The sequence below is a fragment of the Podospora anserina genome, chromosome 4 (genome assembly GCF_000226545.1).
Source record: "Podospora anserina S mat+ genomic DNA chromosome 4, supercontig 4".
NCBI lineage: Eukaryota > Fungi > Ascomycota > Sordariomycetes > Sordariales > Podosporaceae > Podospora > Podospora anserina.
This window is the reverse complement of record NW_001914850.1, coordinates 1351380-1373725: the sequence shown is the minus strand read 5'-3', so window position 1 is coordinate 1373725 and position 22346 is coordinate 1351380. Positions and strand designations below refer to the sequence as shown.

The 22346-nt window shown below is 50.8% G+C and overlaps 6 protein-coding genes across 6 annotated transcripts; 3 read left to right on the top strand and 3 right to left on the bottom strand.

The window, feature by feature from the left end:
• Positions 1-4292: 4292 nt before the first annotated feature.
• On the top strand, positions 4293-5096 carry PODANS_4_7090 (uncharacterized protein; the record flags this gene model as incomplete). Its single annotated transcript, XM_001906095.1, has 2 exons — positions 4293-4325; positions 4401-5096. 2 exons carry the CDS (start codon positions 4293-4295, stop codon positions 5094-5096), a joined length of 729 nt encoding a protein of 242 aa, XP_001906130.1.
• A 1213-nt stretch (positions 5097-6309) lies between these two features.
• Positions 6310-7020, bottom strand: PODANS_4_7095 (uncharacterized protein; the record flags this gene model as incomplete). Its single annotated transcript, XM_001906094.1, has 1 exon — positions 6310-7020. The coding sequence occupies one exon, from the start codon at positions 7018-7020 to the stop codon at positions 6310-6312; it is 711 nt and encodes a 236-aa protein (XP_001906129.1).
• A 1723-nt stretch (positions 7021-8743) lies between these two features.
• PODANS_4_7100 (uncharacterized protein) lies at positions 8744-9700 on the top strand (the record flags this gene model as incomplete). Its single annotated transcript, XM_001906093.1, has 2 exons — positions 8744-8782; positions 8846-9700. The coding sequence occupies 2 exons, from the start codon at positions 8744-8746 to the stop codon at positions 9698-9700; spliced, it is 894 nt and encodes a 297-aa protein (XP_001906128.1).
• Positions 9701-12520: 2820 nt separating this feature from the next.
• On the bottom strand, positions 12521-13471 carry PODANS_4_7102 (uncharacterized protein; the record flags this gene model as incomplete). The annotated part of the gene is made up of 1 exon (XM_001906092.1): positions 12521-13471. The coding sequence occupies one exon, from the start codon at positions 13469-13471 to the stop codon at positions 12521-12523; it is 951 nt and encodes a 316-aa protein (XP_001906127.1).
• Positions 13472-15906: 2435 nt separating this feature from the next.
• On the top strand, positions 15907-16557 carry PODANS_4_7105 (uncharacterized protein; the record flags this gene model as incomplete). The annotated part of the gene is made up of 1 exon (XM_001906091.1): positions 15907-16557. One exon carries the CDS (start codon positions 15907-15909, stop codon positions 16555-16557), a length of 651 nt encoding a protein of 216 aa, XP_001906126.1.
• Positions 16558-19444: 2887 nt separating this feature from the next.
• Positions 19445-20395, bottom strand: PODANS_4_7108 (uncharacterized protein; the record flags this gene model as incomplete). The annotated part of the gene is made up of 1 exon (XM_001906090.1): positions 19445-20395. One exon carries the CDS (start codon positions 20393-20395, stop codon positions 19445-19447), a length of 951 nt encoding a protein of 316 aa, XP_001906125.1.
• Between the last annotated feature and the right edge of the window lie 1951 nt (positions 20396-22346).

Sequence of the window (22346 nt, the reverse complement as noted above, 5' to 3'; positions counted from 1 at the left end):
ATAGAAAATGTATGATTGGATAGTCCAATGCAGACCGGCTAGGGGCATCAACATTATTCATCGCTGTTAGCCCGTTATACCTGCAGCGTGCCTGAGGCAGCTTAAGTACATACACACATGCAGCCACTCAAAACGGCATATGCAGACCCCGGACACCAAACAACTACACCTCTCACGAGCGACAACCGCGCAGTTGCGACCCTGCATCTGTCAGACGGCGTCGTATCACTCCGTCTGATGTCGAGGCCGTCCCAACTGATCAAGATCGAGGAGCAGGATCATGCCATATCAGACGACAAAAAGACACTTACAAACAGGCAGCCAGGCTCACCAACCGCCGAAACAATCACTGCGCCACTCTCAGCGCTTCGGGCCGAACGTCATGTGGCTTGCTTGCCCACCCTAGCAAATTCCAAACGTCTCCCCCCAGTCCATCAGTTGGGGGCCTAGGCATTCTCTACCCCCTACTCGGCTCCGATCTTGCCGCTAGGTGGGTCCGGATGAAGTCCGTACAGATCCGGAGTTTGGGGGCTGAGAGCTCGGGTTACCAATCATTCGCACGGCGTGCGTGAACCCCACTTGCCAAAACTGGGTAGGTACAGCTTACCTCAGCACCGTATCGACCACACACGACCACTGAGCCTCTTTGCTGCATTTACCAAGCCGGCAGACTGTGTTTGTTGGCTCCCTTATTTTCTTTTTTTCCCCTCCAGGACTCGACTGGGGTGTTTTTCGCTTGTTAGTTTTACACCGACCACACGCACACAGTTGCGGAAATTCCATACACTAGCATGTACACCGAATGCAGAAGATACGAGGCAACCTGTTGTTGCTTTTGATCCTGGAAAGAGAGAACCCGAAACGTGGCTTCTGTCATGCCTCGGTAAAATAACGCCTGAAGCCCCAAGTGCGATGTGTGCAACATGAGAAAAATGATGATCAATGGCCCTTGTTTCGGCATCAAATCTGCTGGTAAGCTGCGATCCTTCCCGCCTTGCCGAGGGGCGCGCACTTTGATACACACTCCACACGTGCGGGAGCAAGGAGATGGGACCGGGCGGTGCAAAATTTTGGTTCGGGTGCTACAAGGTCTTTGCAGGTTGGTAGGCGGTATTTTGTGGGAGGAGATAAGAGGCAGGGGTTGATGAGGCGGTAGGCGGTAGTGTGCCGTGGTTTTTAGGTGGGTTTCGTAAATTAAACCCCGGTATCCTGGGAGTCTGCTGGGGGGTCTACCATAGTAATGTTAGTGCCGCTGGATGCTGTGTGGTCACGGGATTTTCGTCTGCGCGCCGGCTGGGTTGTTGGTCAGGGTCTGGGATCGGTGGACGTGGAGTTGGTTGGCTCCGGGCAACAGATGCCATGCAACTTCTATGGAGGCGGTGTCACGACTTGCAACAACAGTCAATTTGTCTTGGTTTTTTTTTGTTTTTTTGTTTCGCAGTTGATGTTTTATTCTCGTTGCGTACAAAGATTCTGCTATTTCCAGCTAAATAAGAGAAAGAAATCCTCCAAATTCCAAATAAAGCCAAAACCTGGACTAGTAAAACTGGCAAAAGCGAGAATAATAATAGCTTGACATCAATGGGATTTTCTTCACCGTATAATAAAGTGTCGGGAGGTAGTCGTGTTGGGGAGGTCGAATGATACAGGTGTTAGAAGGGTTGGTGTAAGAAACGTTAGAGGGGGTTAACGTGCGTGTAATAGCACGATAGGAAATGTAAATCATAATACGCAAAAGTCCGCCCTAAAATCAACCTCCTTAAATATCCCCCACGTCGTAAAAAGCACTGATTTGATGAAATCCCGAAGCCAAAAGAGCGCGTGTGGATGCCCCCGCTGATTTAGAGAGAGAAAATCTGGAAGAGATTGATGTCAGTGTGGAATGAATGATAGAGGGGCAAAACCAGCGAAACATACCAGTTCCAATCGTAGCGACCGTAATCTTGTTGCTCCCTGTTCAATATCTCAAGCTGCTGCTGCTCCCAAAGAGCATAGTCGTATTGCCTTTGCTGTTCAAAACCCTCGGGGTCGAAGTTGTACTGCTGGTAGTCGAAAGCGTTACCCAAGAGCTGAGCGCAGCTGGCCTCGCCGATAATGAGATCAAATCTCCGGGGCTGGCCGAGGATGTCGTACACTTCAATCCCAAGGGGTTCGTCAAGGACATGGAATTGAACAAATTTCCAATCGAACGGGGAAGTTGGCTGTTGCACGTAAAGATCGACCCATCCAACAGGTTTGAAGACACCTCCCCGTGGGTTCAGAGTTCTGCCAAGGTCCGGAGTGCAATAGTTCCATCCGAGCGCCGCTAGCATGTCCTTAGAGATGTAGTTGACTCGATGGTGTTCTGAATACCACGTTTGTAAGGTGACGCCCTCTGTACCCACATGATTAGGAAGAACTTTAGCACCCATGATGCATTCTCGGCGATGATTCACACGAAGCACTGTGGCGTTGACCCGGCGGAGGGCGGTGTTGAATGCAGGTTGTACGTCGCTCATGATGTCGTAGATGCTCCTCAAGGATGACAGGACTTAGTTCTTTCTGGACATCCATCAGTAAATATCTGAATGTTTGTTGAGGGGAGAATTACCCGTGCCAAAGCAGAACCCCTTCGACTGTGGCCGAACCGCCCAAAGCAACGGTGCTGGCTATAGAGAAAGAAATAGCACAAGTTCGTGTGCTTTTATCCGAGGTCTTTGCTGTGGGTCGGTCTCTTTCTTTTAACTCCGGAGTCTTAGTTGAGGGGGCACAGAGTGATCGTGGCTGGGGGGAGAGGCAGTCTGATAGAAATATCGGGAGGCGAACGGCCTAATGTACAATATCATAGAAGCCTTCCAATCATAACGGCCGTTCAAAAAGTAGGATAAGTGTTCAAGTGGGATGTAATTACAAAGAGAATCTAAGTCCCAAATAAGCAAATGGTATTGCCAAGGGGAACAGGGCAACTAGTGGACCAATGTCAAAGTTGAATCCGAGGGACCTTCCAGACTCAAAAGCCAACCTACCCACACCCTTCAGTACATGCCCCACAGCATATAAAAGGGAAATCGAGGCGACTTCGCCTCAGATGTAATCAATAATGGAAAAACATTTATGAAGGGTAGGCTGAATCCTGCACTTGGTGTATTCATGAGCAAAGGCCCTGTGTAAAATGGGCGCTGTTTACAGCCCAGGAAGCTCCAGGTCTCCAATCAGCAACCTGTACCCTAAATCGCAGCAAGTTACAACAGGGAATTCCATCTCCACAACCATCATGACCAAGCCAGACACAGCCCGCTTGATGGAAATGTACATGAGCCAGCCCCTCAATATGTATTGTCAATTTCATCCACTTCGATGGACCGCGAGTGAGACTTCCAGTCGTGGTATGAACCGCATCGCATCGAGGAGCATGATCGTTACGATAGCTGGCACCGGACTCATGTGCGGGGTTACTCGAAAGCGCAGTCGATGTGAGGGGAGGCGAACCTGCCAAGGCCAGAAAGACGGGATTGGAATTGTCGGAATATGGTAGGTCGGTGTTTGTGAGTGTCGGGTTAGTTCGGGACGAGAGCTGCGGACATTCGAAGGAACTGGTCACTCAATCGTGCCTTAAAACAGATTCAGGCCTGCAGGGCTGCAAAGAGAGAGAGACAAGTGCGCGACCTACCTTCGGTGTGAACGGGGCAGGTGCTGCGGTTATGAACTTCCAAATTGACCCTGCGAGAGGATGGCAGGCGCTTATTTCACCAAATTTCAGCCTTCATGATTGGACAGCGACTGGCGCTGAAAAGTACTGATGTAATAAATAGGCGTTTATGCAACCCCCTTTTGGGCAAGATCAATGTGTTACCGGTTGGAGCAATCTGTTATCGATAGGGGATGAGTTCAGCTTCCTTTTGGCATTTCCATCTTCACTGTTTGATAACATGATTCTCATCCAGTGCCCGATGGATGTGCTGTGGCGAGGATCTGAGCCAACATACCTCATTGTAGCCTCTTGCAAGCATGTTGATAGCACATTTACTAAACCGAACCACTCAGGCACATTGAGGCTCTACGAGGATGGAATCAGTTGGCTTGGAATGTGGATCAGAAATGGGCCCTGACAATGGTCGACCAGTTCTAGCCACGACTCTTACCCGTGAGATCATGAGTGTACGCCTTGTTGATGCATCCTTCTCGGTGAGCTTTTACTCTATTTCTGGTGCTAAACCTAGACGTATATAACGATGTCTAGAATGATACTTTCACGGCATACAAGACTTTCAACAGCAGCTCACACCCTTGCCTTCCCACCTAATTCTTCAACAATGTCTTCCGATCAACAGGCTGTGACAATCAAGGTAGAGGAACCCCAAGACAGAGCAAGTTGCCACCGATTCGCAACAACGAGAGATCTCAAGCTAACATTGGGGCAGTTGTCGAGGATATATCTTCATTCTGTGACAGTTCCGGGAATTCCAGCAGCATGTCGACAATTTGACAAGCCCTGTAGCTTTCCTTACACCAGTGGAACCTCCAATCAACAGAACGAGATCCCAATCACGCTGTTACGTTCTATACTTTCAGATCACCTTCCTGCAAAAGCTAGCAACGTCATTTTACAGTGGCGTCTTACCGCCAGCACTGAGGGTTCATATCCCGTGATCACCACTCGCCATAAGATCACCGACACCACATCTACGGTCGATGCACAGAACTATACCATCGTCTTTGCCGAACGGTTAGACAGACTTCAAAAGATAACGAGTAGCCACCAAAGGTTACGCAAATCCCAGCAAGACTCTCGAGCTCAGCTGAAGACATCCTATCCTTCTCCGCCTCTCTTGACAGGAGCAGGTAAGATCTCCCCGAATCAATACTGCGGCATAAGCAAAAGAAGACGGAGAAGACAGCTCGACTACACACAACAACCGTGCCCGGCCTTCCTCAGCGAACTTCGACGGCGTGCTGAGCAGCATAGTAAGGCGACGGGTGAGGTGAGCTGTCTTCTTCGGGTTATGCAGGTGCAACAATACATTATGTCCGGGAAGAGCAGCTTGAGTACCTGCCACAAACGAGATATGGAGTCTCGGTCTATTTCACCGTCGGACAACAGTGTTTGTTCTGAGTGATAGCACCGGGTTCACTTGAGTTATAATGTTTCTGATGCGGTGTTTCGGGGGTTGGTAGACAAATGATTCATTTCCTGTCGAGTATGTATGATGTTTATTTAGTCTTTCTCACATTTCCTTTTACTTGGGGATGGCCATAGGTCACTGTTAGAACATCGCGAATCTCGAGCATATTTTTACTTCCTCTGCACATTGCGTTACACGCCATCAGCAGTCAATGTACTAGAAGGTGTGAGCTAGAAGCCCCTGAAAATACCATATACTTAGTATTGTGGGAATAGGGCCTCGATACTGTAACCGACAGAACCTAACATGGTTGTCGGCCCTGAGTGGTTCTGTGTACAGGTAGATTATAGGTGCTAAGCCCTAACCCTGACTACCCCTGCTCTCTGGCGACTACTTACACAGAGCTTCAAGATTGTGATACTTCATAAGCGTATGATTGAGTGTCTAGACTATCAGTCTGGGATCTAGGCTACTTGAATAAAATCGAACAACGTAACGTATGTCCAGAGCGGCCCTATTGGAGAGCCAAAGAGCTTTCCAAGCGAACCCTGGGTGGGTGCTAGTTTAGCACAAAAACTGCAAGGAGATTTGGTCATAAAAATCATCACAATCCTCCTGCCCCTTCCCGCCCCTTCCCACAGCTTCCAGAACATGCCAAATCCACACCCCACCCACTCAAAAAGCCTTCTCCTCACGACCAACCCTGAAACTGACGTTCTTCAAGCAGCCACCGAGTGTCCATGTCCAGCTAATGCGAACACGACATGATGTGGATCTGCGACGTCGAAATAAGCAAACACTAGCCCATCCCTGACATCCGTCTATCCGCAGTTCTCCCGGGACTGGGTCCACACACACGATGAAACACGAACCCAGCCAGCTGGTAACTGCCGGTCAGACACGAATCATGAGATAATATTTCCAAATGAAAACGGGGTTCGATGATGGGCCAACCAGGTGTCAGATAACCAACCGACATCTCACCGGTTACTCGTGTGCAGTTCTTGCATCAGTCTGACCTGGTAGCCAATGTCTTCACTCCATTACCCTGGCTGCTTCAAGCTCACTGGCTGTCCTCGCCGAGTCGCCGTCCACAAATGAAGTTATGAACCACAGCAGCGGTCAGCTGATGTGGGCACCCATCTCTGCCGGGGCCACAAGGATATCCCTACCAATCGACACGACGTTAGCGTTGCATGAACCTCCTTCAAAAGCTTGTTTTGACTACACACCATGTGTTCAGTTCTGGGTCATTCATGGCGCCTTCCATGGTACCCACGCTCTCATCAGCGGCGACGACCACGGGCATCTGCTGGATCTGCTGCCTCTGGACCCACTCATCGACATTACTGCGATTGCCACACTCTTGACCGCCACCGCCGCTGTTAGGCAGCTCCTGGTCACCCTGGCCTTGAGCATACTGTGCATCAGTATCAGCAGCTAACGCGAGCCGCGGTTGGGGAAGCATAGCTATCTGAGCCTGGTACCATTGGATAAACGGCAGCCCCAGGATCACACTGATCCCCAGCTCTCGACACAGGTTGCTACTCACGACAGGGAACCTCATGAGTTCAAACCTCAACGAAAGTTGCCGGATCTCAAACACGGCGACAACACTCCGGCTGCTGGACATGAGCCCTAGCGGGGATGTAAACGTAGTCATGCGGGTTTCGTCCGCGGTCATCTCGCGCGACGGATACTCGCCTGGCTGACCGCCCAGAATGTGGGCGGTGTCGTCCAGCATATATGAGTTTCGGAACCTGGGGCTGATGAGACACCCCGGTAGTCTGACGACGTCGTAATTCGGGGTCTCTGTGATCAACCCAATTTCTGTCATGAACTCGCCCGGGACGAGAAAATTATTTGGAAAGTGGCGAACTCTCCGTCGCCGAGCCCAGGGGGGATCGCGAGGCAGCATTGTTGCTGGGCTTTATCCCGAGGTTTGGTTTTACGGATGTCGAGCAGCCCGAGCAGCGGTTCTGCAGATTTGGTTTGTGGTAGGGTAGATGACCTTCTCCAGGTGAAAAGCTAGCAAGCTGTGGCTGCAGCTTGAGGCGTCTCTGGGGTCTGAATTTGGGCCGTGTGCGAAAGGTGTTGTCGGTGGAGTCGCACCGTGACGCCTAACAGGGCCGCTGATTAGGATGGGAGTGTCTATCAAGGCATATGCATTAGTATCCGGAGAAGTCTTGGAGATGTCATGTTGTTGCTAACTTTGTGATTTTCCCTTCTAGACAGTCCCGCTGCTCCCGCACACGACACTTCCTCTGCCTAACCCCGCCGCTCTCGATACCAAACTCCCAGCCAACTCGAAATGCTTGAACTGGTATAGAATGGCGCAGGTGGGCTAGATGAGATCGAGCAGCTGCGCTTTTCGTCGATGGACTTGCCGGGTATGCACTTTCGGGCACACGCAAGATTGCGGCTCGTTGCGTTGGACGGCAGCTTCTGGAATTCTTCAGGGCAAGATCCAAACTGACAAACGCGGAGCTGGAAAGCAGACAAAAGAGTCCTCGTGTTGATTCTGTCAAAGACACTTCTTGCTTAAGCAAAGGTGGAGATGGTCTCGTCAGGGCAAGTTGTCGTCGACAAGAGGTGACCAGAAGGCTCGGTGAGCAAACAAGCGGAGAGAGCTCTGGGTCTGATAAGCCGAGAGTTTTTGGCGGGGTCATTTGGCTCACTTTGATGGGACGAGATGAAAAAGGAGGCGTCGGGCGTTTAATGCTGATAGAATGATATGGGCCGCGGAGCACTTGCAGTCAATACCGGGAATTTTTATCAGGCAGACTGATGGGAGCGAAGAAGCGGATTTCACCGGCCAGACACGACAAAGCTAGCTCGTTGAGAGCATTTTCCAAAGCTTCAGGGACCAGTAGGAAGCCCACAAACATGGTGTTCTGGCCGAGGTTCATGGTGGTTGGTGGGACCTGCATTCAGCTCCCACCACCAGGGTTGATTTTGGAGTTTTGGGTAATTGGAAAACTGACGGGCGACACCAGCCAAGAGAAGAGAGAGTCGTCCCTTTGCAAACCGACCCAAGCCGCATGAGACCGCGAGAGTATTCTACGTAAGCTGTTTCAACAAGCATCTTGGGCGTAAGTAGCATGTCTACGGTTCTAGTGACTGATATCTGGCAATGTATTGCTCCTGTCATCGATGAGGTTAAACACAATGGACGCCCTGGGCGGGTATTTAACTAGGTACCTTGCCATGTGAGCAGTTCGATGCCTTTCAGTCCCACACCCTGTTTGGCAGGGATGTATCCGAAGTGTTCCATGATTGGTTGCAGACTGTTTGACCCTCATGCAGCCACCACCAATTTACAATTCCCCTTTTTAGGATGTAGGTGGTACTTGTATCGCGCTTGCCGTTCTGATTGATACGAGACATATGGTGTCGCATTGCCGCGGAGCAATAATGGCCTTGAAAACTGGGCTGCCATGCTACGTACACACACGGCGAGGGACTTGGAGCCTTGCCCCGTGCCAAATTTGGTTGAGGGCTAAAGCCGAGGTTTGCAACTACAAGTTTTTTCCTCTTCTTGGACGCAGCAGTTTTCTCTCTCTTAAGATCACATAGTTCCCCTCTCCGGGAGTTTCCCGATCATCAGCCTTCTGTTTAGCATCTCTGAAGCATCAATAACTATGGCGCAAACGTCTTCGACCGGTGAAGCTGATACTTTTGTATGTGGTTCTTCCTGAGATATGCGCAGGCTCTTTGGCATGCTAACAATGCGACCTTAACAGGACTCAATCTGCATTACTCGGCTTCACGAACATTCACATGGTGGCCTGGCTTCCGGATCGTTAGAGCACTTCGTGTCTCCTGTATCTATCGACCTAGGAGGACCACACACTATCTCTACTGCTCTGGCATCCAAACTCCTCGAAATCGGCCTCGACGAACTAGACGCCTTGGTAAAGATTAAGAGACACATTGTTCATGTTGACTGGAGATACGAAACTCCAAATCCCAAATTCACAACGAGGCACCTTGTCATCGCAGGATCATTTCCCATGATCGCATTCGCTGGCGGGACACAATGGTTTGAGAACGTTGCCAGAACGTCAGTCTTTCGAGGTGAACAGGAGACAATGCCTATTCCGGATGATCTACGGGATCCAGCATGGATTACTCCTCTGACCTCACGGAAACCTTCCTTGAATACTGGACCCCAACTTGGAAACCTCAGCGGCTTGCAACACACATGCCGGCAAGAGCCAAATCGATGGGCCAGAGCTCTTTCTCCCCCAGAACTTTCAGACACCTCTCGGACAGTATCCCCGGACCCAGAAGATGACCAGCTATCCAACTGCTCAGACACAGCTTCAACTGGGAGCGCATTCTCTGAGGCTACAGCCCCCCGCATCTACACCCCCGCGCCATCTAGGCAGAACTCTTCCAGCCTAGCCGATATCAATGGTGCCTGGATGGACTGCCAGATCCAACAGCAATTCCAAAGCGAGGCCTTTCAACAGCAAAGAAAACAGGCTGAAGACCTGTATATGCGCACCGGAGATGTCAGTGGCCTCATTGGCGTGATCAAGACAGCGAGCCAGTTCTCACAGAGTGGTTCATCCACTGGAGCTTTTGGGCCATAAAACCACGCCCTCCGAAGTTACTTGACCTATTTACCGAATAATACAGATCATTACAAGTGCATCAACTTACCCTGACGTTTTGGCACACGTGAGGTGATGCTATGATTCGGCGGCTTCAACGCAGTTGGACTACGGGGATATTGTCGCAGGGTCATAGGCTTTTTTTGGTGCTACAGCTCTATGTACTGTTTCCTTGGTTGCTCTTCTCAGTTTGTAGCCAGTCTTGCGCTTCGTTTCCGGTATACATGTATTATTTGCTTTCTTTTGCTTCAAATTAGGTGCTCTTGAACCATGCAAAGTGCCCTCAGAATCACTAGCATCGAAGCCAAAGAAACCTCCACCATGAGCCACCAATCCCTCCGTCCCCATCGCACGAAAACAACCACGGCTATGATCTCTCTCAAACCCCATTCCACCTCCCTAGGTCCATATCTCACCCCGTACAACCGAGCCCTGCATACATGCCGGCGGCCCACTCGTCAATAGATCTCAGCTTTCATGTTATAAACGTCACACCACCGAGATATCCACCTCGAAACCGAGGAATTGACGAATTACCACCCTTCATTCCACGCTGAAGGAGCAGCCCTTATGGCACAGAGCATCCGGCACAGGCCGAAACATCTTAGCGTACGCCCGATTATGCCCCCCCCCTGATCCACCCCACCAGACCGTTGAATGATCATCCGTTCAAACCGAACTTGGCACGGGAATGGAGACTGGAATCTATCAATGTATCTCTATCCCGTTTGTATCCTCGATCCATTGAACTCATCCAAATGGGCCAAACTTCCAGATGGACTGTAAACCTCACCGAGATAACATTCTCTCCTCAGCTCCCGGGCACAGTCAGATGCAACCGAATCCCTCACAGCATGAGTTCATGAACACGAAAGTCACATCAAGAATATCTCAGGTTCAGCCTCAAGTAAATTACCTAACCTAACCCGCCCCCTCGGTCCCCCTTTTGTGGCGGGAGAAATTCCTGTCAGTATGGAACTTTCGGCACTGTAAGACATTCGCACCTCGGCTTCACAAAATAAAGTGATTATCCTATCATACCTAGCCGCATGACAATGCGATTTAGGGCAACCAAACAGACCGAATAATCTCGGTGTGTCGTAAGAAGGCTGAGCTCCTCGGGTTTAGGCAAGCAGGGGTTAGGGTTCAGTTAGGGCATCCTCAGCGGTGCGGCCCAAGCTCCACGGCACAAAGCCAAAGAACGGCTGAACACACCACAGCAAGTTTATTCCACCTTCAAGTGGTCAAATCCTGTGATCCTTCTCAAAAGACCTACTCAAAATCCCCTCTCTCACCGGTCAAGATGCCATCCCAACAACAGCTGGAAATAACCCTCCCAACGCCCGATAAAGTCTCGTGGTACGACAAGCCCAAATTGAACACGCCACGGCGTTAGGTCTCACACGATCAAACCCCTAAATCACGCCGCGGATCCCCCGATTGGAAATCGTTGTGCCTCACCATCACGCCGCTCACCCATGCAGTCAGAGCATCACAAGCCAATGAAACATTCTCTTCTGAATTGAGGACCGAAGGGCTCATCTTCGCTTCGCTTCTATGGAACTAAGCTAGATGTCAGGTCTGAGAATAGATGCCAAGGCAAACGACCAAAAATGCAACGTGATGTGGTGAATCGAACCGAAATGCAAAGACGAAAACGGAGAATACGGGGGACCCCCTTCCCCAACCGAAACAGGAGACAGAAACCCAATCTATATAAGTCTGACCCAAGTCCCCAAAGCCTCTTCATAGGTAGTTACCCAGTCATTATCTTCCTCCTCATTCATTACTCATTCCTTAACAGCTTCTCTCTTTCAACTGCGCAGGTCTTACATCTGGATAACGGACCCTCCCAGGCAGTTTTAGCGCAAGTCGGTTTCTCCTTTTGCTCGTCTTCGTCGTCCGCGAGCTCCATTAGTTTTCCAGGCTTCAAACCAACGTACCTATTAAGTCGTGACAGCCATTCAGAAACCCCCGTGTATTTTCCAACACAAAGGTGCGTGGGCATCATTTAACAAGTTAACCGGGCATTCACGCCATCTTCCCCACAATAGCAAATCATCTCGGAGGCCTGTCATGGGATTCGATCGTCTTGATGTTGAATTCTGGTCGCAAGTCAAAGTCGCAGACTCCAAGAATTGTCGTTTTGTGAGTGAGAGAGGGGATGATGTGAATGCTGGTGTTGTATGCCTCCCTCCCCTAGTCATCATCGAGCGACTCTTCGGAGGGCTGGAAGGGGGCATACATCTCAAAGCGGGTTATGATTGGATAGATACTGTCCCGCGAGTTGGGATTTTGGACTGGTGCGGGGTGAGTTGCAAGACATGTAAGCCAGAAAGACTGGCTGGCCTACAGTGATTGCAAAAACCTTGGAATACAGGCCAGTTGCATGAAGGTGGGTGACGCAAGCCACCTCTTTACTGTTAATCCTGATCTTGGAAATGTTGGGTATTCCCATTCAATGCTGGCCATGCTGACCCCCATCAGGGCCGTATGCCCCGTTGGGAGGGGGTGCTGGACCTGGCATCTTGAAATTTTGGTTACCCAATGGCGGAAAGTTGTCCATGACCATGTTCTGATTCCATAAAGGTGGTTGCATAAATTGACCAGTATTTAGAGGCGGGATTGCAGCTGTCATGTAACCTTGGCCTGCGTTGGGATGGATCAATGTTGGGATCCCAGTTTGCTGGTGGTGGCCGTTGTATGGTGCATAGTTGGGTGGGATTCCTGGTCGATGTATGTTAGAACCAGGCTTTACGCCATCTGAAACTTGTCGGGTGTAGATCGTCGGGCCGGGCCTTAAAGGACACAGTGGTGCGGACCGAGCACCGAACCGCAATTGCCCTTTATAAGTCCCCTGACCCAGACCCCAACCCATTTCGGCAGAAGAAGAAAAAACCACTTACCCGCATCATCATCAAAGACCAAGTTGTTTATTAATGTTGGCACCGTAAAGAGACTCGAGTCACTCGTGAACTCGCTTCTCGCTGTGCTCGATTGAGCCGAATTCTGGTATGAAGTCCGATGTGGTTGTCGTTGCGAGTAAGTACTCTGGTTGGCGGCAATTGAGGAAGAATGCCCTGCCTCGTCTCGATGGAAAAAGTTCCCACACAGAATAGCATGAACACCAGGAGGGAATTGTCGGTCGTCGACCACCAGCATATCACCTGTTTGTAATCTCACCCGACCGCCATTGCTAATCTCGACTTGCTCGACGACGGCTCGAACATATCGTTCTGGTCGGATTTGCCCCGATGAAATGCTGAGCAAGGGACGCCGTGGTACAGGTAGGTTCATTGGTCTAAACCCCAAGAAGCTAACAGCCGACTCAGATACAAAGGATTGCCGAAGATCTCTCCTGACTATCACGCCGATTGCGAACTTTTCTCCTGATGCTGACAAAAATGAGACCGCCTCTCTGACCTCCTGAAGGAGCCTCCGCCGACTCCAACTGCCTCTAGAAACGCGTCTTTCAGAGTTTATTTCTGACGAAATTGGCACAAATGTCTCAACTCTCGGTCGTGTTTCGATGGGAGGTGCCTCGTGGAGGTTGATTGCCCTGGAAGCATTCTCTGGCTGCACGGCGCTTAAGCCTGAAGAGCGACGCCGTTTTCTTACCGGTCGCTCAGCAGCACCAGGAGGAATGGGAAACCTCGAGTCTGTCGGGACACTGGTGGTCGTTTGTGGGTTCTGAGCTTCCCTGACCATGGCCAGGCCGTTTTTGTTTCGAGACACATGGTGAGCGGGCATGGCTCTTGAGCGGTACGTGTTGCGAGGTGGAGAGGATCGGGATGTTGAAGGCTGCGCAAACTGATGGTTGTGCTTTTGGCTAGGGATCAAAGTAGGTGACGACAGTCCGTCACTGGGAGAACAACGGAAGCTGATACTCCTAGTTGGGATTGGGTTCTCCAAGCCGAGTTGTTTGGATGTGGTTTCTGTATTCTGATCAGCTGAAAGCTCTTACAACGGCTCGCGGGAAGTCTTACCGGTGATGGCGATGGATTGAGTCAAGAAGGACTTCACTCTTAATAAGGTAAGGTAGGTGTCCAAGAAGAAGGTGAGAACCAGAGCTCGGATTTCGTGAGTGTCTTCCTTTTTTGAGCTTCCGTCCTTTGCGGTGCCTACCTTGGTTGAGCACCGCTGAGTGGGAATTTCTCTTCCAAGTTCCCAAAGTGGCAATGGGAAAACAATGCCACACAACCGCTGCACAGCGCGGAAAGTATGTGGACAAGAGGGCAGTGTGGTTGCGGGGATCCCAGGGGAATTTCGAATGGATGTTGGCGAAAGCTATGGATATCCCAAACTGGTGGAAGGACGCACGAAGAAGCAATGAGTCGGTGCAATAACGCTGAGCACGCGGAGTGTCGATAAAGAGAGTGGGAAGGAGAGCGGGAAGAAGAATGAAGGGCGTCAAGAAGGGAGGTGCCGCTACGATGCCTCACACAGTGGCGACAGCAACAGGCTCAGGCGAAAGCTGAATAGGCGGGGGATGATAAAGATGGGGAATGGGGGACCAAAGGAGCCAGACCAAATCCAGGGGGGGACACAGAGTCCCATAACAAACCCTCATTTACCTGAGTGCTTCGGCTGGGTAAGATACTAAGATTCCGTTCTTCAAAGGTGGATCAGAAGAACAGGGGGGAACTGTGGCAGGCGAGGTTTTCCCACGGGCAAACTGGGTCGTCCATTGCCAGGGGCGAGGCTATGTTGAGGTTATTCGAGGCTGGCGGCATCGGTATGCCCCTGTTCTGGTCAGCGACGGCATGCTTCCACCACTGATACTCACCGACCAAGCGATAGTATTGGTCACCGTGAGGGAATTGTCTCCACTATGTACCAAGCTTTTTGGTATGAACAGGAAGACTGACGGGAAGTGTAACCAAGAGGTGTGTGTTGGCAACTCAGGCATGAGGGGTATGCCCACTCCAAGACGGGCGATATGGGGTGTGTTGCCCAACCAGCTCAGGCGATGGCAGCATCTCTTCACCGTCGGTCGGTGTCTGGTGGGAATTCCAATTCAATGTATATTGGTAAGATGACGTGGCCCATTATGGGAGGATCCTTGGTGACCATCTTGTTGTTGATACCGCAAAGAGGCGAGAGAGGAGGAACATGTGGATGAAGGTGGAAAGTTTCTTTGCCCGCTCCCCATCTACGAGGTAAGGTGGCTAGCGCTTGCTGCCCCAAAAACACCGCCTTCCCTCCCGTCCGCAACATTGTGGCACAACCCACCTTTTGAGGGTTAATTAACGGGGCAGCTAAGGCGGGCTGGGGCACCTGGTCACCATGCGGGATTGACTTGAGCAGCCTTTTGTGGCAAGCACGACCTCACTCCTTTTTGTTGTTCTCACCTACGCCCGGCTCTGCTGGAGCTGAGATGTTGGCTGCTACCTACTCCGTGTAGTTAGTTCAGCGCTGGGCAACGATCATCAAAAGAGTGACCGGGGGCAGGTAAACCACCGCTGATACCCCGCTTGCCCACCATCTCAAGCAATGGGGGCTGATTTATTGTTTCGTATAGGGCCGGCCACATTCAACTGCGGGGAAGAGGGCATTTCGGCACAACTGCGTCGCGCTCATGGTCGCTTCCGACTCAGTTCCCACCTTGGTCGTTCGCAATGCCTCGGCGTAGAAACGATTATCATGGTGATCAAGAGGTCAAACCCTCCTCATTGCCCTACAACCGTTGCTCAACCAATTCGGATACTTACGGCTGAAGAGCTGTGAACCAAGGTGAGTTTTGCGTCGTGCTCTAGTAAACAAAGCTAATCAAGACGGTTAAGTTGGGCTTCATCAACACTTCTCTCGTCCGGCCAGTTCAGTGTTTCTTTGAAGACCAAAGGGTCTCGACGAGGCTCCACCCAGCCGCAATCTGCATCTTCGCATCACTCTTACTACAAGTCGCTCGATTGGTTCATCTCATAAAGCCAGGCATATCTGAAACTCCCTAGACGGCCGCAAAACTGCACAGATCTTTTCTAATTTTCCTTATATCGGAGCGGTCGTCCTGCTCTTATATTGTCGGCCGTCCCGGGTAGTGTTGCTACACCCGGTTCCGCTCCCAGTTCTTTCAAAAGGGAGGCAAATTGACCCAGGAAAAGAAACCTTTGCTTAATTCGCCTCATATCGTTGCCATTGGGGGACCCATTGTTTGCGCACCTCCAGCAGATCCGGCACACGGCGCCATGAGACATGCGAACTCACGCCTGCCAGGAGCACGGCCGGATAGCGACTCGAGTGGCGAAAAACAAGGCAACCATCTAACCGCGGAATCTCACTCGGTCAGCGCTCAACCCCCCACGGATGTAGACGCCCTATCGCAATCGGAACCAGCGGAACTGGGCACCAAAAGCAAGCATTCCTACCGGACAAGACCACAGAGGGACCATAAGAGAGTGCCGAAAAGGGGCAAAGGGGCCGTTGAAGCAGCAGTCAGTAGGTCCCAAACACGATCGACTACCGCTCGAAACAAACTCGCCCATCAACACACAAAGGTTCCTGTCACAAAGACGGTGAAACCATCTACTCCGGCTGCTAACGGTACCAATTCTAAGGACCTAAGCACGATCCGCCAGAGGAAGCAAGCCCTTCTCGAAGAGGAAGCAGCAAAAAAGCGCAAACTTATCGACGAATATATCGCCACTGGTGACCCAAAGGTCTTCATCTCTTTTCTCGCACCCTTCGCCAGCGCCAACAGCACCGGAAAACATGGCAAGCGCAGGAAACTAGGCGAGTGGCAGTGGGATCGTGAAGTGGAGCGCCATTGGAGAGAGGATAAGACATCAGGAGAACCTGGTGCAAGGATTTGGGCTCCAGTCGAGGAGTCGTTTATCTGAAAAAGGGGTTGATTGTGAGAGGAGTTGTCTCTCTAATAATATCGGATTCGACAAGCTGTGTGTCTGTTGGGTTGGCTTTTTGCTCCGTTTTTATTTGGCTTGGCTCTTGCTTCCTTCAACTGTCTTCCCCGTATCATCCGGGGACGTGTCTCATCTCAATTTTGTAGATCCGGAGACGTCTCCGGATTCACCTGTCCCAAAATAAACAGAGGGGGCTAAAAACGATGTTGTCAATCACTTGCTTGCCGCTCGTCTCACCGTTCCGGAAATCCATGACTCTTTTAGTTCCAAATGATAATGTTACTTGCGTCTCGGTAATGCATACGAATGTTTGAAACGAGCGAGGCGTCCGCGCGCCTGGTGCGTGGGCCGCGAACTCGATGACCCGGAATTATATGCGGCTCAAATGAGAGATTGGCGGTGAAGAATTCCCAGTGGCGAGTTTCAAGACGCCTACCTAGCTGATTTACGGTTTGTTGGTATCTTATTATCTGGCCAGTATGCCTGTTGCCATGGACGACTGGAGCAGGAAGCAGGGGAGCTTTCAAAATTGTTGAGAAACTTCATAGAAAGGTCTTTGTGGACTGGATGCGGTAAGTCACTTGGGTAGTCAAAACCTGAGGCTTCTGGGTGGTATAGATACCTATCTTGTCAACGGACAGCCACCAGGGCAAGGGGATGCGATTAGAGTCTGACAGCTGAGTGCGTCCGGCTGGGGGGCAGGAAAGCCGATCTAGTTACTTCGTCATCGGGCGCTCTTGCGTCAAACCCCCTGTTCGGATATCATCTCATGCAGGTAATTGCGCGAATCTGGAAGCCACCACCGTTCGGAGGCAAGTACATACTCTCGCCCAGCATAGCAAGCCCTGTTGGACACTAAAGATGTTTTTCTCTCGAATCAGCTGACAGTTTCTTCCCCTTTCTCTGCTAGACCAACCCACCACATGTCTGTTGGTGGTCAAAAGAAGGTGAGACAGAGCCCTCTCCACCACAAACAAGGCGTCTAACGGTGATGAATTCTTGGGCGTTCTTTGCTTTTCCTGAAGAGCCACAGCTGGCCCTATATCGCCCGTTGAATAGCCCGCAGTCCCGTTGCTAGCGTGATGTTTCTTGGAGCTGATCCGCCAGGGCGATCGTGGCTGTCGTGGGGTCTGAGCGCGCAGATGTCTAGTCCGGGTTCTGCAGTTGTTCCTTTGTCAGGACCTCGTGTTTATAGCCAGATGTGAAACATGGTGAATGTCTTTGTTTTGATTAAGAAGCGGCATCTGATCAGAGCGGTCGGTCCCTCAGTCTCAGCGGGTCAGATCCTCAGCTGACGAGGACTCTCGAGCCGGTAGCCACCACGGAACCACGGATATGGCAGAGTGGGAAGAGTACATCTCCGCAGGGGAAATAAATGTTAGTGCGGCCAGGGCAAATTCCACCAAAAGACCCCTGTCACGCTAACATAAATAACCGTGGCAGAGGTGTACCTAAGAAGGAAACTTCCGCAGCGCGGGAGTTGCCCGGTTGGGCCCGGTGATCTGGATGGCTGGACACCGGCTGACTGCCGTCATAGCGGCTTTGACATGCGAAGTAAAACCGGAGAAGTGAGTCTGGGATGCTTTCCCAGCTTCCCCTCTCTGCAAAAAGTTTGGATCTAGCAAGTTTAGTGGAATGGCGTATCCTCTCATGCTCACCCAGGTTGAGACAGGCACACGCGCGGATAATTGGGGTCGCATTTTGTCAGGCTGCTAAGCAATCTAGCTGGGTCTCTCCTGTGCGTCAGTTGTCGCCCACATCTTGGCGGCGTCAACAGTAAGTACATGTACCTACTTATCAAGGTCCCCCCAACCTTTTCATCCCCAAAAGCCGATGAGCTCGTACTCAACAAAATGCCGGCACCGCATTTCCCGATTCTGTTTCCATGGAATCTCGAAACCTTGGAACCTTTAGTTGTAGCTGGAGAGGTTGGCGTGGTTGGCTTTGCCCGAGAGGAAATAGGCTTGTCAAGGGGATGACCCGACGCTGGTACTGCACCCGGCACCTGAGAGCACAACCACACTAAGGGTAGGTAGGGTGGGAATAGTGCAGATCTTCATCCACGGAAGTTTTCGGTGAATCTCCAAGGTGTGGTTGGTAGTGTATTCCTGGTAGGAGCATTTGAGTCAGGACGGAACGAGATCTGTCCCCAGAGATAAGATTGTTAGATTCGATTACCTTCAACTCCAAAGCAACAGTGTGAGGGTGTCAGACGATTGTCCATATCAGGACTGGATTGCGAAGTTCTTAGTAAGCAGCATTGATCACAAAACTTCAACCACCATGATGTGCTGTCACTTGGTCATGCGACTTATTGAATATGTTGGCCCTGTCGAACTCGTGGTTGATGGGGCGGTTGTGTGTCTGGGCATGCCCATCCATCAGCTGTAGGTCTGAACTTGAGGTAGTGCTGTATGAAATGGGTAACTATCAACGCTGAAAATACATATGGGACTTCCCTCCAAAAATAGTTCATAATCATCGCCCGGGACAAGACTCAGCCATTAGCATCTCGTTTGGCCCCAGTTCTCGCAGATAAATGACCGAGATATAATAATGTAGTACCAATATGGGTAGGTAGCAACAAAAGCAACAAAAGCAACAAAAGCAACAAAAGCAACAAAAGCAACAAAAGCAACAAAGCCAAAGAAAGCAGGAGGCTGGTACGCTTTGGATTCTATACCAAACCACAAGGCCCTGTCGGACGTTTCGAGACTGTTGTCAAGTTTGCTCCTCGGTGAGTGCATGAAAAGCAGATAAAAGCAAGCTAGGGGGAAAAAAAGAAGCCAAAAAGAAACCCCGTTGCTCCGTCCACGGCTTTAGACCTTTGACGCCCTAGCTAGCGCCAGCACCATTGACCCTACCGCTAAGAAAAGCCACCTTCGGGAGGCGCACCACCAAAATAGCTGTCCAGAGGATGATGAAATAAATCATGCGGATTGACAGTGTTGTCGTTGAAGCCTGCAAAAGAGGCTCTTCTTCTGAGCGCTGTGGAAGCATGTCCGCCAATTATTGTTGCAGGATGCATGGCATGCGGTGCGGTGCGGTTTGTTGAATCGATCGCTGGGGTTGACGCGACCTCCCGTGGCAACTGGATATCGTCGGGTCTGTGGCTGATCTGGTTGCGATCTTTGGCGATCCGCTCGAAGAATCTTTGGCCCAAGAGTATCGGGGCTGGTCTGTTCCTTGCGGTGCGAGGGAGAAGGGCAACTGCCATCTTCCAGCTTTCCAGGTTTAACTCAGGTATGTGTATAGTAAACTCTGCGAATTCCTCCGGGCCTGAGGTGTAGCCATCCGTCAAAGTCGAGATCTCCTTCAGCTTCCTAGGCGGAAGTGGCAGTCCTTCCAGCTCGAGAAAGTATTTTGCGAAGTCATAGTCCATGATGGAATGCTGTCCGGGAGAAACAAGAGCAACGAACCACTTCCCCTTGACTTGAACCTTGAGTTCATTGGGCACACTTGCTGCGGGTTGGGTAACACTGGAAGAATTGGGGCCTGTAAGCGCTGTGGCGCCCTTTCCCGGCGGAGAAGGTGGGAAGCCGCCAGGGGCCCACCATGTTTGCTGCCGATACATAGTGAGGTCGGTGCCAGGTGCGAGAGTGCCGATATTGTAACCGGGAGGAATCGCGGGGGCAGGAGTGAGGGTGAGTTGAGGCAAACCCCTGGATTGTGTGTTGACAGTGTTGAAACTCTGGCCAACGTATGAGCCATGGGCTCCAGCAGGCATGCTCGGAGCACGGGGGCGAGTTGTGTTCCAGTTGCTTGGGCCTTCGCCTGGGTCATGTTGTTCTGATTGTCCAGAAAGTCGGTAATCCATTTTGTTTCTCGAGCTCACTGTCGCAGAGATGTTGTGAGATTGTACTGCCGCAGTTTGAGAGGTCTTGCTCGCTGAGAACAAGAGGAAGGGAGGTGGGATCGATATATGATGGTTCGTGAAGCCGTCACTTCGGAGTGAAGTGCGTGAACCTCATTTTTGTACAAGTTCATGGCATTATTATTCCACGCGAAATGGTCTTTCATCTTGTCATTTCGGTGCGACTGTCTGACTGACACAACAGGGATAGATGTCGGGAGACTGGCGAGGAGCCTCTCTGTAAAAGTTACGGTGGAGAAACTTGCTTTCGATTGGGCACCGGAAGACTCCCGGCCCGCCGACTTTGGAATTTGGATGCCTCTACCTGGTAGAAGATTTTGTGACAGACTTTTTTCTCGTCTGAGCCACAGTGTAGCCGGAGGCTCTCTCGTACTAGCACCCTTACCTTCACCTGCTTGGCAAAGCTCAAGGGCCAAGTGAAAGCCACAAGATTGACCGATTAATGAGCTTTCGCCACGTAACATCACTGTATCAAGTGGAAGTCTCGCTGCGCCATAAGCCGACTGGGGAGTTTATAGGGATCCTAGGTCTATCCACCGCCTGGATTCAACCTTTCTGCTTTTCCAATTTCTATGTAGGGCGAACATATCCGCCTTTTATGCCACGGCATACAGGAAGGCTTTCTTGACGGGCAGACAACTGATGTCTGTTCGAGCCACAGCCTGGACCTCCTTACCCTCTTGGGGGGTGGTTGGAAGCAGTTGTCGATCAGGTCTGTTCCTGCCCGCTAATCAGAAGAACACAGTTTTCTTGTCCGGAACAATGGCGTCGGAGTCGGTCGCTTATGCTGATTCTATGACTTATTTGCATGCCATCAGTGACCTGTTCTTTGTAATTTCTAGCTGGATTCTTAACATTACTCAGAAATAGGCGTTCACCTCACCGAAACACGCACCACCCCCTTTTGTATGCTGATTTAGGGCAAAGAAAGCGATCGAGCTTGTTGAAAATATTCCATGATTTCTATGTATAAATGTGCTACGTCCTCGAAGAACTCGTGGCATTAGCTCTCTTTTTCTTTGCACGACAGTCATTTCGTTGAGGTCAAGCTAGTCTCAAGTCAACAATACAACCTCTTCAACTACCTCACCAGCTTCCGTTCGTTTATCAGATACGCCTGGTAGCTCCTTTTCCTCTATCTAGAAGGTTAGGATGTTCTGTTCCTTAGGAGGTATGAACCTACAGCGCTCTTCTCGCTCTTTTCATGTCGAAACTCTTTTTGGATATGGTGGTGGTGATTTATCGCAGTACAACTCGACAAAGCTTCGGCATGATGCTCCCAATTGCTGTAGGATGATTTCATTCTACAATGTAACTCATTGCACTTCTCCTGGCTAACCTCTGCTCACAGGCTCTGGAATACAGTTGGACCACAACAATGCGCTAAAGGAACTGCTGGCCTGGGACCGCTGCGGTAATTGCAACGCCGGATCCAGCGAACAAACAAACCATTCCATCCCCCGAACAACATGGGAGGATTTGGTTGACCCTTCGAAACTGCTTTTGGCTTTTTCGGACCCCGGATCAACCGATAGCATCAGGTCAAGATCTGCCACGGACCAGACGAACACCATCACAGCTACACTGAGAGATGGAGATGGACATACCGCAGCCGAGGCCGCATTTACATCACTTGCCAAGGATCTCGACAAACAATGCAATATTACAACAGCGGACACCTTGCAGACTTTTGCCCCTGAGGACCACTTGGACCAGCGCACCGATGCCGGGAACACAGTTAGCGAGGAGCTAACAACCAATATGCCAACAGAATATGAGTTCTGGACATGGGATGAGCAGCGCCAGAGGTTCGTTCACAAAGAGAAGAATGGAAGAGAAATTGTCTGCCCGACTTGGTTCGATTAAACCTTTGAGAAACCACACTCGGCGCTCT